Source organism: Heliangelus exortis, chromosome 11, assembly GCF_036169615.1.
Source record: "Heliangelus exortis chromosome 11, bHelExo1.hap1, whole genome shotgun sequence".
Classification (NCBI taxonomy): Eukaryota; Metazoa; Chordata; class Aves; order Apodiformes; family Trochilidae; genus Heliangelus; species Heliangelus exortis.
The window spans coordinates 2,549,550-2,565,110 of NC_092432.1; the positions used below are offsets into that span (position 1 = coordinate 2,549,550).

The 15,561-nt window shown below is 43.7% G+C and overlaps 1 protein-coding gene across 4 annotated transcripts in view; it reads left to right on the forward strand.

Annotated features, from left to right (window-relative positions):
- Positions 1–14,436, forward strand: part of DPP8 (dipeptidyl peptidase 8) — a 35,726-nt gene extending 21,290 nt beyond the window's left edge. For 3 of the 4 annotated variants that reach the window (XM_071754150.1, XM_071754149.1, XM_071754151.1), the window contains exons 10-20: positions 215–392; positions 1,684–1,843; positions 3,006–3,085; positions 3,459–3,611; positions 4,126–4,261; positions 4,856–5,001; positions 5,762–5,908; positions 6,765–6,917; positions 8,518–8,660; positions 9,334–9,445; positions 10,017–14,436. In XM_071754150.1, coding sequence (XP_071610251.1) covers positions 215–392; positions 1,684–1,843; positions 3,006–3,085; positions 3,459–3,611; positions 4,126–4,261; positions 4,856–5,001; positions 5,762–5,908; positions 6,765–6,917; positions 8,518–8,660; positions 9,334–9,445; positions 10,017–10,139 — 1,531 coding nt within the window. In that variant the 3' untranslated portion in view covers positions 10,140–14,436. The remainder of the gene's footprint in view (positions 1–214; positions 393–1,683; positions 1,844–3,005; positions 3,086–3,458; positions 3,612–4,125; positions 4,262–4,855; positions 5,002–5,761; positions 5,909–6,764; positions 6,918–8,517; positions 8,661–9,333; positions 9,446–10,016) is intronic. The other variant, XR_011727898.1, reaches the window with a different exon arrangement.
- Positions 14,437–15,561: the final 1,125 nt, after the last annotated feature.

A 15,561-nucleotide genomic window follows, 5' to 3' on the forward strand; every position in this document is an offset into this window, starting at 1 on the left:
CAATATTGAAATGAAGTGAAATAGATTCTTGTGTTGTGGAAGAGATTTGTTTATGCGGGTGAAATTTTACATCTGGCTTTGTGCTTTATCTGAAATGGAACATTCTTACCTCACCTCAAAATGCCTTCTGCTAATGAATGCCTGTTGAGATTTTCAGACCTGTCTGATACTCATGGCTGCATGTTATTTTCTCTAATATCTCTCTCCTCAACAGCATCTGGTCCATCCTCCTGGATCGCTCCCAAACTCGACTGCAGATAGTCCTGATCCCTCCTGCATTATTCATCCCTACAGAAGATGATGCAATGGAAAGACAGAAACTTATCGATGCTGTACCAGATTCTGTTACACCTTTCATTATTTATGAAGAAACAACAGACATCTGGATAAATGTAAGAATTTTAATTTCAGCCTTCTCTGACAGGTTGTTGTTCCAGACTATATTTTCAGCACTTGAGTGATGTTGGTGTTACTGTGCTGCCTGGGAGAATATTCCTATTGTGCAAGTTCTGTGCATGTTCTGTGCTTCCTGCTGTGAAACAAAGAGAGATTTGGGATGTGAATGCAGAGCTACTGTGCTTGAGGTTGCACCTTGGTCAGACAGAGCTAGGAGCAGAGCCCAGGGTGCTGCTGTTCCAGGACAGCCCCTTGTTTGCAGTGTTACCCACCGACACCCTCCAGCCACCAGCAGTGCCAGCAGATGAAGGATTCTTCAGCCAACACAGATGTGCCTTGGGTGATATTGGGTGCACAGGTCCTGAGAGTCTGCTAACAGTCACTATAACCCCTTCTTAACTTCACATGGTCTGGTGAAATGGATTGGTGTGTAATGCTCTCAGAGCTGTGCCCCGGGGCTGTGTTGTGGGACTGGACACCAGTGTGCTGGCTGTAAAAATGAGTGCTGTTCACACTTCTGCAGATAAAGATGGATGTCTCTAGAATGACACCCTGCTGGAGGTGTGCCAGGCTGCAGGGAGGCCTGGGAACATCAATCACTGACAGGGAGTTGGATCTTTCAGCTGAGAGCATTTGCAGAAAGCATTCCAGTGAATGATCTCTCTACAGCAAGTGCTCCCTGTGATACCATGTTTTCTCCTTAGTAATAATGTGCATGGTGTCAGGTTGGCACAGTGAGTTGTCCTTTCTTCATTATTTTTACTGTCTGGAGAGTTTTTTAACTGTCGGCTCATATAGTACAGATAAATACTCTCAAAAGTCTCCAATACAGATAAATACTCTCAAAAGTTCCTCAAAAGATTGTCCCTTAAAGCAAGAGCTGTCATTTTCCTGAGTGGGAAGATGATGTCAGCTCATCTTTAAATAACCCTGCACTTGGGGGCCTCTGGGCAGAGAAGACCACTGAACTCTGCTTTCTCTGAGTTGCTTTCATATGCTGTCTGCACAGCTGGTCCAGGCTCTGTGTCTAAGCTAGAAAGGCAGGTGCAGAAAAACTTCATCAGTCTGTTGGCCAGAATTTTATGTCACTTTTCTGTCATTTTCATGTGTGAATTTCTGGTCAGGGTATGTGGCTGCAGTCTGCAGAGACCCCCTCACGAGCACAACTGCTTCCCCCAGTAAGTGATCATGCAGCAACCCGCTACTGAGAACTGTGTTGAGCCCTAAGAGGTGTGATTTCAGTGTCAGTCCTGCTGATAACAGTGATCCATTGCTCTGTCCCCACAGATCCATGATATCTTCTATGTTTTCCCTCAAACCCACGAGGATGAGATAGAGTTCATTTTTGCCTCCGAGTGTAAAACGGGATTCCGGCACCTATACAAGGTCACCTCAGTTTTGAAGGAGAGCAAGTATAAAAGGTCATGTGGAGGCCTTCCTGCTCCAAGTAAGTGAAATTATTTTCTTGCTTTAATTGGGCTTTGCTGCTGACTAGTGAGGAGGTAAATGTCTTTCCAGGTGGCATAAATTATTGTCTCATTGGAAGCTGCTGCTGTTGTCCAGGAAAGCACTTCACTGTACACTCATTCCTCTTTACATTGTACAGGGGTGGTTCTGTATTCAGCATGTTGTAGCTTTAATCATGATTCTTCCTCACAAATTAGATGGAAAAGTTTCAAAAAATCAGATGAAAACAAGCTCCCTTGTGAGGCTGTGAAGTCCACAGAGTTGACTTTTCCTTGTCAACAGTGGGGCTGTTTTTGTGCTGACTTCTCCAGTGGTTAATCATTACAGAGGTTAATCACCCTCTGAGCAGGGTCCAATGTGTCTCAGAGATGCACATTGTCTCCAACCAAACAAATTCAGCCTTTACAAGCAGGTTGGTGGCAGGAAGGCTGACAAGGAGCATGGTTTGAACACAGTCTTTAGGTCCATAGAGGGTCTCTCTGTCTGAGTGGGCCCACATGTTAATCCCTCTAACATGAACATGTGTTTTTTCCACAGCATCTATTCCTTAATTTAGTTGGTGTGTGTTGAAGGCACTTATTAAGCTCTGCATGCTCAAAACATACACCTGATTTTACTAAAAGTTCTAGTTTCATGCAAATGTTAATTTTTGGGGTTTTTTTTGCAGATAGCATTCTATCCTGGGTTGACTAGATGTCTCTGAATGCATCCAACTTCTCTTTCTCACTAAATCTCCCTCATTCTAAGTAAAATTAAACCATCTTATAAAGCAGAGTTGTTCCCCAACCTGTTGCAAATTCCCCATTTTTTGACACCCGAGATTGTCTTGCACACCCTTTTTTTCAGAATAAAACCCCTATTTCTGTCCTAATGGCAAAACACTTGTTAAAAAAAGGTAAAAACCAAGCAAGCTGCCTAGGCCTCAGGTTGAATCTTGCAAATTCTTTGTCGTACGTTTCACAAAATGTTAAATGCTGCCACCCTTAGCATTTACCTGGGGAGCTGGCAGAGGTTTGGGTCTTCTGCAAAGGCAGGTTGCTCTTGAGTTTAGTAAAAAAACCTTGGGAGGAAGAAGTGTTGTTGTGTGCACGTGTTTTGTAAAACATAAAAGTGTAAAATCTGTGTTTGTTGGTTATTTGCAGGTGACTTCAAGTGCCCCATCAAAGAGGAGATAGCAATTACCAGTGGAGAATGGGAAGTGCTTGGCAGGCATGGATCCAATGTGAGTCTCTGCTCCTGCTGCATGGATATCCTGCTTTCTTGCTGGGAATCTGGGAAAGGGTCTGAAGACTGGGGAGGTGACAGAGAATGGAGGACAGTTATTTATTTAGCATAGCAAACAGTAGGGGAGATTGGGAGGAGTAAAGAGCCTGCTTGAGAGAGCTGAGCAACAAAAGTCTGAAATGCAAATCATAACAGAATTGTGGGCAGTAAGAGCAGTAATTTGGCTTATTCCTTGCAGAGTGTTGGATTGTGACTCAGCTTTATGGAAGTGGGGCAGGAGGGAGAGGGGGGAGACTTGGAGTTGGCAGAACTCGTTGTTTTGCAAGAAACAAAATTGAATGTTGTGGGTTGTTTTTTTTGTTTTTTGACAGATCTATGTTGATGAAGCCAAAAAGCTGGTGTACTTTCAAGGCACAAAAGACTCACCTTTAGAGCATCACTTGTATGTTGTGAGCTACGAGAACCCTGGAGAAGTGAAGCGGCTGACAGAACGGGGTTACTCACATGCCTGTTGTGTCAGCCAGGTGAGGGCTGTGCTGGGGCTTACCACCATCAGTCAGCAGACAAAAAAACCCCAAAAAAACAGAAAAACCAGATTTTATGCTGTATTTTGTACTCCTGAATGCTGTGAGTCCATAAACCCACCCTGGAAAAGAGATTTGACTTCCCAGTTCAGTTGCTCTTCAGCTCACTTCAGGCAAAATGAACCTGAATTGTTTGAAGCTGCTTGAGCCTGGCTTTTTTCCTGAAGTGGGGCTACAGAGTCTGGCAGCATTGCGTGGGATTCCAGACATTTGAGGCAGTCACCTTTTCGTCTGGCAATGCTCTATGTTGATTTTGCAGGTGTATTTTGGGGTTTGGAGTGTTGGTATGAGTCTTGCTAAGCACTGTAGCTCCTCATATTTGCTGTTACGAAGAGCTCAGACTCCGGTCTAATTTGGTCCATAAGCATCTTCTGAAAGATCTAAATGCAGAAAGAAGATTTTTGCTCCTGCCTCCACACTGAGGAGTTTAAGGAAAGGTTCTTTTTCTCCCTAGGACTGTGACATGTTCATCAGCAAGTACAGTAACCAGAAGAACCCTCACTGTGTGTCACTTTATCGGCTGACAGGACCTGAAGATGATGCAGCTTACAGGACAAAGGAATTCTGGGCTACCATTTTAGACTCAGCAGGTAACAACATGAATGAGGAACTTGAAAAGTGTGTATGAACTGCCCACGAAGGAACTCAGAGTGGGAATTACCAAGTTTCTAGGGCCAGAGACAGTAGGAACTGCAGAAAGGCAGTTTTAGCATTGAAGGAGGGGCTTAAGTGCATTCAGTTACCCTGTGCTGTGTGCCTGCTCAAGAGCATGCTCTGGGCAGGGCCGTGCAATTCTTAAATAGATATGTGCTGCTGCCTACTCACTGGTATTTTTCCATTGTGTTTCTGTTCCCTTTCATCTCTCATTCCCTAAGACAGAATCCATATCCTGTGCTTTCCATGTATTGATGTAGTAATGAGTCCTCGGTGGGGTTAGGAAGGACAGGATGTCTGTAATGGCTGTGTCAGGGGAGGAGAGTTACTACTGTTCAGAGGAGAGCAAATAAGGGAACCTGCTAGGGCTGAGAAAGCTCCCCTAAGGCTGGGGCATTTCCTGGCTGTGCCTGGTCCCAGCCACATCCACTGGGATTGCAGTGGGATTGGAGATGAGGCAGGGCTGGAGCAGAGCTCCATTATCCATCCATTCTCTTTTAAACCAGGCTCTCTGTTCCCTCCTGTGCCAGGTCCTCTTCCTGACTACATTCCCCCAGAAATGTTCTCCTTTGAGAGCTCCACGGGGTTCACACTCTATGGCATGATGTACAAACCTCACAATCTGCAGCCTGGAAAGAAGTACCCCACTGTGCTCTTCATCTATGGAGGTCCTCAGGTGAGTGCAGCATGTTGGTGGGCTGGCTGGGATCACTCCATCCACAAACAGTTCCTGCTCCATACTGAGGACAGTGTGCAGCCTTCTGGCTGTTTGATGAGTGAAGAGCTGCTTGAACAAAAGTGCAGTTCTAGTTTCCAGGTTATAGGTGGCTTGTCTGAGAACAGGTATGGAGAAGCAGAGCTGGGACTGAGAGAATGTGGAGTGCAGATAGTCCCTGTTCCCTTTTCTTTGTAGGGGCTCCTGTCCTTTGTTTGCACTTCTCCCGTGTGTAGGTGAGGGGAGCTCTCTCTCTGAGCACTCACCATGACCATTGCTGACTGTTCCCCAGTCCTCCTTCTCCCACTGATGATGAAAAGAACCACTTAGCCCTGCTTTGGTTCCCCCAACTCTGCTCCCCCATGGTCCAAGGCAGCTGGAGTGAGACTTAGTGAAGGGAAAGATTTTCTGCTGGGTAAGAGTGAAGAGCAGAGCTGCAGGCCTGGCGTTGGGTTTTGCTGTCAGCAGCCACAACCCTCTGGCTCTGCTCAAGTGGGGCAAGGTTTGTATCTGTCACACAGGGTACAAACTGTTTGTTGCTGGGGGAAAAGAGTCTTGCTTCCTAGCAGACCACAAACAGGGAGAGTGAATCCTGCAGGAGGAAGTAGGGGCTTTGAAAACTTTACATTATAAAAGTGGATAAAGAAAGTTAAATAAAATCTGAAATTGGATTAAGACGTGACCCCTGGGTTCCACTGAGTGTGTGATTCTTCTCCTCCAGGTGCAGTTGGTGAACAATCGGTTTAAAGGAATCAAGTATTTCCGTTTGAACACTTTGGCCTCTTTAGGCTATGTTGTTGTTGTCATTGACAACAGGGGCTCCTGCCACCGAGGGCTGAAGTTTGAAGGAGCCTTTAAATACAAAATGGTAAGTGGAGCTCTGAGTCTGTCACTTCATTTTCAGCCAGGGACAGGTTTGAGTCCCAGTGTTACCTGAGCTCAGGCACTGATGTGGCACAGATGTCCCAGCATTGCCTGTGTGACACTGCAGAGGTGTGGAGAGAGGAACTGCTGGGCAGTGTGGATTTGAGGGAGGAAAGACACTGCTGGTGGGAAAGTACAAGATCAGCTTTTGAGGCTGCAAACCACTCTGGCTTGGTCAGCATAAGGGGGTCTCTAGCTCCTACCAGAACTGCTTTGCTGCTCACACGAAGCAGGATAGTTGCAGTGACAACCTGGGTTAGTAGTTAGTGTTAGTATTTGTTAATTAGTATTTCCTCTACAGGCTGGAAAGGCCTGTGCCTGGCTCTGCTGGCTCTGCAGTGTTGGAGTCCCCTTCTCTGGAGATATTCAAAACCCACCTGGATGCAGTCCTGTGTGCTGTGCTCTAGGTGATCCTGCTTTAGTGGGAGAGTTGGATTGAATGATCTCTAGAGGTCTCTTCCAACTCTGCTAATTCTGTGATTCTATGAATAGTATTTTCATGCACTGAGTTAGAATTCAGCGTTGCTTTTGTGACAACAAAAAGCAAAAATACTGAAAAATCTTACCTTCCCCTAAGCAACAAGACAAATGAAGAAAAAGATAGTGAAGAGATGGGTTTGTGTGTATTTCTTGTCTTGGGGGAAGGGGTCATCTTTATGAAAAATGCAGAGCCTGGTGGAGTGCAGGTGTTTGGTTGGGTGCTGCAGAAGCAGATCTGAAGGTGGTTACCTTTAGAAATCCTGAGAAGGTAACTTTTGTCTGGAACTAACAATATTTACCCTTTTTCTCTCCCCTCCCAGGGACAAATAGAAATTGATGACCAAGTGGAAGGGCTGCAGTATTTAGCATCCCAGTATGACTTCATTGATTTGGACCGTGTTGGCATTCATGGCTGGTCCTATGGAGGCTACCTCTCCCTTATGGCTTTAATGCAGAGGTCAGATATCTTCAGGGTATGTTCATACACTGAGTACTCATTCTGGTGATGCAGATAGAATTTTTCCTTGATTGTGTGACCTCCCACAAATGTTCACAGCACAAAGACATTTGATCTTGCTCTAGACAAATGAAGGCACAATGATCTGTCTGTTACCTTCAGAACTCTTCCATTTGGACATCTTCAAAGGAAAGTTGCTTTTCTAGCACACATTTCTTTCAGTATGTCTAATTAGGCTTTGGTTTAGATTTGTTGGGGTTTTTTTTGATACTTCACAGACAATAGATCTGAAAATCTCTTCACTCTTTAAAGCTGGTGTGTGCTAACAAGCCAGAATACTGCTTAAAACCAGCATTCAGTGGGCATGGCAAGAGCAGTTCTGAGTTGTTGTGTGGTCTTGGGTTGTCTCCTCAGTTCCCTGCACTTGTATTTCTGCTCAAAGCATGGGGATGAGACACTCTTCCTCTCTAAGCCTTTGTGCAGAACCTGCTTGCCACCCAAAAAATAAGGGAAGTGTGGGCCTGTTCAGTTAGGGCAGTTTTACTGGAATATCCCAGTGAGGTGAGCTGAGGAGGAACAATTATCCCATTCATCTGAGCACAGGAGGATATTCCCACCCTGGAACTTCATAAGAAAGTTTTAAGCTGTTGGCCTCCTGAGTTTGCAGTAACTGTGCAGCTGTACCAGTCTCAGGTCTCCTGTGCTGAAGGTGCCTTATAAAGTCTCAGCCATTGCCTGCTTTGGGTCAGCTGAGCACTTTGGGCTGTGAACCAACTGAGGGAAATGATCCTGCTGAAAAACGACACCTCATTCTCTTTCTCCTCCCCTCTTTCCTGCCTTGGGAGAATAACATTTTTGCAGACTGAGCACTTCCCAGATCAAATTGCCCATACTGCAATGGGCAGTGTGTTCTGAAGCAGTCAGGAGGGCAGCCTGGGGATGGGGAAAGGCACTGAAAAGAGAGGTTCTTGTGGTTAAGAGACTTAAGATCACTGTTGCTCTTGAGATGTCTTTTGTTCTTTGTGGCTGCTCTTGCTTTGTCTAAATCAAAAGCTGAATGTTCCTGAGACATTTAATAGTTACTGTCTCAACTCCTTAAGGATTGTTAGATTATTTTCAAAAATCCTTGCCTTGAGCAGAAGCTTTGGTGTTGTTTTGCTTGTTTTTGGTTTTTATTGGTCTTTTTTTCACAAGCCTCTCTGCGAGCTGGTAGTTGCCATGCAAGGTATTATGCTGAGTCCTAGGGAGCTGTGGATCCCAGTTTCTGTTAGTCATTTGCATTCTGTGTTTTGGACAAAACTTCCATTTCCCTCAGCAGGCCCTGCAGGTGATATGTTCAGTGTTGCTTCAGGTTTTTCTGTAGGATTCTGTAGGAGTTTTCAGCATCTGCCTTGCTGTTCAGTACAGGTAGGATCAGCTCAACTGTGCTGATACGTATGGACTGGGAGGGAAAGGGGAGGATTGCTTTTCTTTTTCCACTTCAGGCCATGGATTGTAAACTTAGCAGTGTGTGTTGAGCAATTTTAGTTGGACTGTGGGAGAGAGGGACATTTCCAGCTGGGGGGTCAGGGGCTGTCATTCCTCTGCCCACACTGAGAGCTCTCCTGGTGTTGCAGGTTGCCATTGCCGGAGCACCCGTCACGCTGTGGATTTTCTATGACACTGGTTACACAGAGAGATACATGGGCCACCCCGACCACAATGAGCAGGGCTATTACCTAGGTTCAGTGGCCATGCAAGCTGAGAAGTTTCCTTCTGAGTAAGTTTGGTTCTGGCTTTTGCCTTCTGCTTTTCCTCCCGACAAAGTTCAAGCCCCCATGGATGCATTTTTACCTCCTTTTTCTTGGCGATTGAATTCTCATATCACATGTACTAGGATTAAACAATAAAATAAAAATAATATAAACAATACTTAAACCAACACTAATAAACTTATTAGGCTTAAGTTAATGTTTGCATAATTACAGGCCATTTCATGTAACCCCTTTTATCCTAGCTGGAATTACAGACTGTCTTTTATGTCAAAAGAAATGACAAACTTATCTTCAATTTTATGATTAGCACTTTAGAGCCACATGAAGCTAGACAAAAAATGAGTTGATCAGGATGCAAGAGCAGAAAATCAGCAGTGGTTCTGAGCAAGTCTTAAGCTGTTGTATCATCCAAGCTAGGACATACTTTGAGAATAGAGATACACAGGTGGAAGATCTGACCATGATGTGCATGTGTGGGAAGAACTTCTAGAGAAGGAAAGAATATGTTTGGGAGATTTGTTCAGCCAAAGCAATTTACAGTAGTGAAATCACTGCCTTCAATGCAAATGGTTTGGTTTTTTTTCTCTGGAGTGTTTTTGAAGGGGTGTTTGTGGGCTGTGACATGACCTGCAGGTTCTGGGATGATTTCTAGAAATGTTTTTCTCTTGCTTTTCTCAGACCTAATCGTTTGCTGCTGCTACACGGGTTCTTGGATGAGAATGTCCACTTTGCACACACTAGTATTTTGCTCAGCTTTTTAGTGAGAGCTGGGAAACCCTATGACTTACAGGTAAGGCCAGAACCAAGTCTGGTTTTTTGTCCTTTCACTGTATCTGTCTTTGACTGAGGAGTCCAGAATTGGAACTTGTAACATGGCTGTGCTGGGTAGCTTGGAATTCTAGAATAAAACTGTAGTATTTGAGCCTAACATTTTTTTTTAAAAGGAAGATCTTAGGAGTGAACAACAACAAAAAAAATTAGGCAAATGAGCAGCTAAGTCAGCTCCCAAGGAGATCCACAGTTTGGAGGCAGCACAGCAGTGATGCATCTAATGAAACCCTGCTGGTTCTGTGTAGCCCAGGTGTCCCACACCATGCTGTGCAACTGGGAGGATGCTGATTTATGGGATGGCTCAGGACAGGGTCTGCCTCTTCAGCCTGGCTGATCACCTCCAGCAAGGCAGGAGCTGGATTAGAGGGTGCAGTGGGTTGTCTCTGGGTTCAGGCAAGGGGAATGTTAGCTCAAGTGCAGAGTTCATGCCAGGAGATGACATGAACACTTTGAATGTGGCTCTGGGAACTGGTTTAAATGTTGATGCCTGCAACTTTTGTGGATACTTACAACTTTATTTTATATTTTAGATCTATCCTCAGGAAAGACACAGTATAAGGGTACCTGAGTCAGGAGAGCACTATGAACTCCATCTACTGTATTACCTGCAGGAGAACCTGGGCTCTCGTATTGCTGCCCTGAAGGCAATGTGACTGACCTCTGCAGAACTCTGCTCCACTGGCTGCTTTCCCAAACGAGGAGATGTAGGAAACAGGGGAAAATAGGATGGAACATTGCATTTTGGTGCCTGCCACACATACACACATGTACACACACACACACACACACACACACACAGACACTTTTTTAATAGTAAATTTGGTGCCATACAGGAAATTAGAATATGGTGACCTAATAACTTTAGAGCTTAAGATGTAAATAAAATCCAATGTCTGTGGTATAACGCAGTACCATGGGTATTCTCTTGGGGGAGGAGCTGAAACTGAAAATAATGTACTTCTACAGCACCAGATCTTCACTTTTTGAAAGCATTATGGCATAATTGATGTATTTTTACAGTGTGTTCCTTGGTATCTTATTACATAGTACTGGGTGATCTACTCACTACACAGCAAGAGTCCACCTAAATGGTTTCAACTTGTATTACATTTTAAATGCTATCATATAGCTTTTATGCTTTAGGAAAGGGATGTGTCTCACTCCTTAGAAACTGGTCACAAGTTAGACACTTCACCTAACCCAGGTGTTAATTTCTTTTTAAGAAGACAAGACTTCTAAGCTGCCACTTTAAGACTGTAAATTTTTCATTCAGTTCAGCTGATGTGAGGTTCTTTTCAGTGTTTTCTTCTCTCCCCAGGGTAAATCATAAATCTTCTTTCAGCAGCTTGAGATCCTATCCTGATTGTACTTGATTTCAGTGGGAAGTGAAATGATACTTTACTGTGACATGGGCATAAGTCTTCTATTCTGAGGTGCAAACTATCTTAAGTCAAAGAGCTGAATCTCTTTATACTTTAAAACAAGCTTAAAAGTGCAGCCCATTTCTCCTTGACATTCTTCCTTGCTGCTCATTCTGGAGCTGGCTTTGCAATACTGATTTCTTCCTGTCACATCAGCATGGTAGAGATTTATGCATCCTGTTACAATTTTAAAATGCAATACTCTTAATTCAAAGGTCTAGAGAGAATTTGGTGAGGAGAGACCTTATGAATACTACATGTGAGGCAATAGGAATTGTTGCATTGAATTTCCTGCTTTATTGGAGGGACAGTTTCCCAGGCTCTTACTCTGTTCAGTCCTCCATTTCGGGGCCCATTCAAGCACTGCTGTGTAGCATGATTATGATGCTGTATCTGAGAAACCCCCCCTTCTGTATTAAGCTTAAAGTAACCCTGCTAAGCCTAAAGGATATACAGTCCCAGTTGTGTTTTTGCTGGTGAGGTTTTAACTAAGCAGCAGGCTTGGCTGAAAAGCATGGTAAGTGTGTGAAGTTACTTTTAACTTGCAACAGGTCATTTAAGATAGAAACCCATAGCAAAATGATTCTCTTTAATCCAGGAAATTCTCCCCTTGGGGCTTGCCTCCGAAGCTCCTATAAGTTTTAATGGTTTTCTTAGAAACCTAAGAACTTCCTTTTGTTTCTGTTTCGGTGCTAGAGAGAAGCAGAGCATGATTTTCTTTTCATCTTCTAAAAATCTGGAATCACTCTCAGTGTTTTCGCTCCTAGTAACTCCACATGTTGTAACCTTGTATTTTCCTTGCTTTTGTACTGTTCAGCTTGATCCTGAAACTTCAGGGTTTAACCCAGTCTGGCTGTTTTGTATCAAGCAGCATCATTTTTCAGTTAAGCTGCTGGCTGTGTGCTCCAAGGCTGTCAGTACTGGTGCAGTTACATGGTTGTAAAATTCATGTGGGAGAACTGGATGTTTTTTTTTGGTTACACAAAAGGCAGCCAAAGCAAACAGGCATGCAGGTTTCCTCTGAGGCAGAGATGTATGGTTTGGGCTTTTTTCTGGTTTTCAGATCCCAGTGATTATATGCAGATCAGTTAAAATACCAATAGCAGGTTAATAACAGGCTTAAAGTTTTATTTTGGGAAGGAATCTAACTCCTGTGATGTCTTCTCCTAGTAGTTAGTTGTGATGGAGACAGATAGGTGTGCAGATGCATTTGAACTAGAACAACACAGCAGTGAGTAGAGACAAGTATAAGCTGGTAGTATGGAATTCCATTGTGTTCCTGATGTGTTGGTGCTGTATTATATATACATATATCTATATCTGTTCATATATACATATATGTATAAAATTACACGTGGATAGTATCACCTTTTCTGGGGTTGTTTATATTTTGTTCACTATTAAATTAAATTGCTTTTTGGGGTGGTTTTGTTCTTTTTCTAGAGGTGATTAACCTTGAATGTAAATGTATATGATTTTTAAGATGAAATTGATGCTTTTGTTTAAAAAACACAACAAAACAAGAAATGGCCTTCATCAAAGAGTGCTTTTTTTGGGGAACTGAAAAACTTAATATTATGCAAGTAAACCAGGCTAGGTTTTGATTTAGCACAGGGTGTGATTATAAGTACTGACATAAACTTTTTAATAATGCATCCCTCCATTGTTTTAAATATATATATTGAAAAGCTATTAAAGTAAAACATACTGTAAGGACTCTATTTTGCAACGTAAATTATGTATTTCTTTCCTACAATATTTTTTTTTTCTTTTTGCAGTAGTTAAGCACTTTAAGACCTCATGCTCTTATCCTGTGGAAATGCTGGGAGGATTTATCATCAGAGTTTTGTAGTTCTTGCAAAAGACACCTGCTTGTAGGTGAAGGTGTGAGAGATGCCTTTTATGAGGTCTGATCCAGCCCTACACAGTCAACAACTAAATTCCCAGTGAGAAGGGAAGAAGGGCAAATCATTGCAATCAAGACTGCAGAGGTAGGAAGGTGTTAGTGCTGAGGACCATTGTGTCAGTATTTTGGGGGGGAATTGTACAAATTCTTGGTGTGGCAGTAGACCAGAGCTGGCACAGAGAGTGGTGGTTTTGTTCTGCTCTGTGCTGCTGGAGTTGGCTGCTCCAGAACATCCTTGCTTTTTGTGGTCCAGGAGATGGTGTTGTCACTTGAGAAGAGGTTTCCAGCCTGTTTTATATTTGGGATTATCCTTTGTCACTTCTTGCTTGTTAAAAAGTGTCTTTGGTTACTCTGGGTTTTAAGCAGAACTAGTGAGATCCTGGGGGAACACGTGCAAGGAAGGTTGTGGAGCAAAAACGTGTGAGGAGGTACTGTCCCTGTTGCTCCCAAAACAGATGTTGGTGTGTCCCCTTGGGGGATATTCTGCCTTCTGCAGAGATCTGCTCTGAGCAGGATTGAGCCTTCATTGCACAGTGGAAATTAGTTGCACAGGTAACTTTGAGATGAATGTTTTCATTTCATATATTTAAAAAATATGTGAAATATGGGGATCTGATTGATGAGATACTGAAGTTGTTGAGTGTCGAGGCCAGAAGTTTGTGGTGTCTGGGGTTGGTGGTGTTGGTTCTGGGGGAAGCACGTTCTTTCAACCCATTTTAAGGCAGTTTCCACTGATTCCTCTTGAGCATGCAATATACAGAGCTGTTTGGTTTCACATTGGAGCTGCACCCCTTACCCTACACCTTTGTTTTCAATTATCTCTATTCAGAACCAAGCAGAATTAGTAGCTATCCAGAACTGCTTTGTTTTTATAAACTCAGTTAACTTGTTAACGAAATAATGAGTTCAAAGCTTCAAGTAAAGCTTTGAAAAATCAACTGACTTCATTGTATTAGAATGGAAAATGCATTCCCTACTTAAGTAATGGCATTTGGGAATAAGCTATGAAGTACTTTCTGGGCAGGATGGTGCAGTCACCCTTTAACCCTGCAGCACCCAACCTCTGAGCCTGTGGGACAAATTGTGGAGAATTCACCAACTCTGAGCCAGGGGGGTCCCAACCCTTATTTCCTCCCAGGAAAAGGGAGTTTTCTTTCTGCTGTGTGTGTCTGTGTGTGAGGCAGGCTATTTTGGTGCTGGCATGATGCTCAACTTTTGACAAGGCAATAATAAAGTACAAATAAATAATCAGCCAGATTAGGACACTGCCTTGAATTGCCTGTTTACTTGAGTACCAGAACTCTGTAAAGACCTTTCTGGGTGCCCCTTACGGTTCTTTAGAAGGGGAAGAGAGATCTTTGTGTGGTTTTTACTTGGATGTTCTGCACAGCAGAAGTTCAGGTGGTTAATTTTAGAACATGAAGTGCCTGCTGTTTGTGTTAACAAAATTGCATGTCTCACTCCAGTGGGTTTATTGGTCTCCCTCCCTCCCCCACCTTTCTAGCTACATGGCTTTTAATCATGTAAAGTGGAGACATTAGTTTTGCTGCGTTTTATTACGAAACCTTTGTTGCAATAAAGATGCTGCTAAATAAATTGAATTAAATGGTTCTCCCCCCCTTATTTTCAAGTGTCTCCTTGATATAGTAGAGTTTGTGTATAATTAAATCTCTCATTACGCTGTGGAAAGCAGCAGTGGTGGAAAATGTTGCGTGTGTGTTTTATATTCATGTTGGGTGTTTAGCAAAAGCATCTGTGATTTTTTTTTTTTTTTTTTTTTACTTCCTGTCCCTTGTGGTTAGGTAGATTAATACCAACAGGAAGATCAGGCACTTGCTTGGCATAACCACATTGCCTCTCCTAAACGTTTCTGTGTGATGGTGTCAGGGGCCCTGGGCAGCCACCAGCTGGAGCTCTCACACCAGCTACAGCACATCTGTAGCCAAGGTTGGCCAAGATGAACCAAGCACCACAGGGGAGGAGGTGGCCTTGGTGCCAAGGCAGGAGGACAGAGGGACCAGTGTGTAGCAGATAGGCTACAGACTCTGCTTTCTCAGGCTCTGCCAAGGTAAGAGATATCTTCTCATGCAGTCACTTGGCCTCATGTACATCCTTGTCAGCAGTGTGGGCTTTGCAGGCACCTCTGTTCCACTTAGAGCTGCCCCAAAAGGGCTGGAGGGGGAGCTCAGGGCAGTCATGATTCTGGGTTTTTTTGTTCAATCATTCCTGATTTTTCACCCACAGGGAAGCAGCTCCTGCCCTCGTGGCTTTCAGAAATAAGCTGGTGACTAATAGTGTGTTGATACATTGCATTGTGTCTCCCTCTGGGGTTTGAGTAGGCCCTACCATAACACACCAAAGCTTCCCCAGGAGCCTTCAGCAGCCCTTGAGCAACACAAGGCAGGACACGAGTGTCATGCCAGTAACAGGCTGCAGGCTTTTGGCTTGTGGCTGGTGATGGGACCTGCTGGTGCCTCTTAACTAGATGTGTCTTGATCACCAGTGAGCAGGGAGGGAGGTTTTTCCATATGCTGTTACATCCGGAGGATTTTATTGTGGCAAAGCATTTCTGTCCTCTTCCAGGTGTCCTAAGGCCTTGTGATGTCCTGCAGTTTGAGGTAGAATAAAGAGTGAGAGCTACAACCACCCTACAGCCACCCCTTCTGCTGTCATCCAAGTCAGAGGAGTCAAGGCAAGCTCTCAGCAGTATCATTTAATATAAGCTCTGGCTTTTCTTTGTGCTAGTTA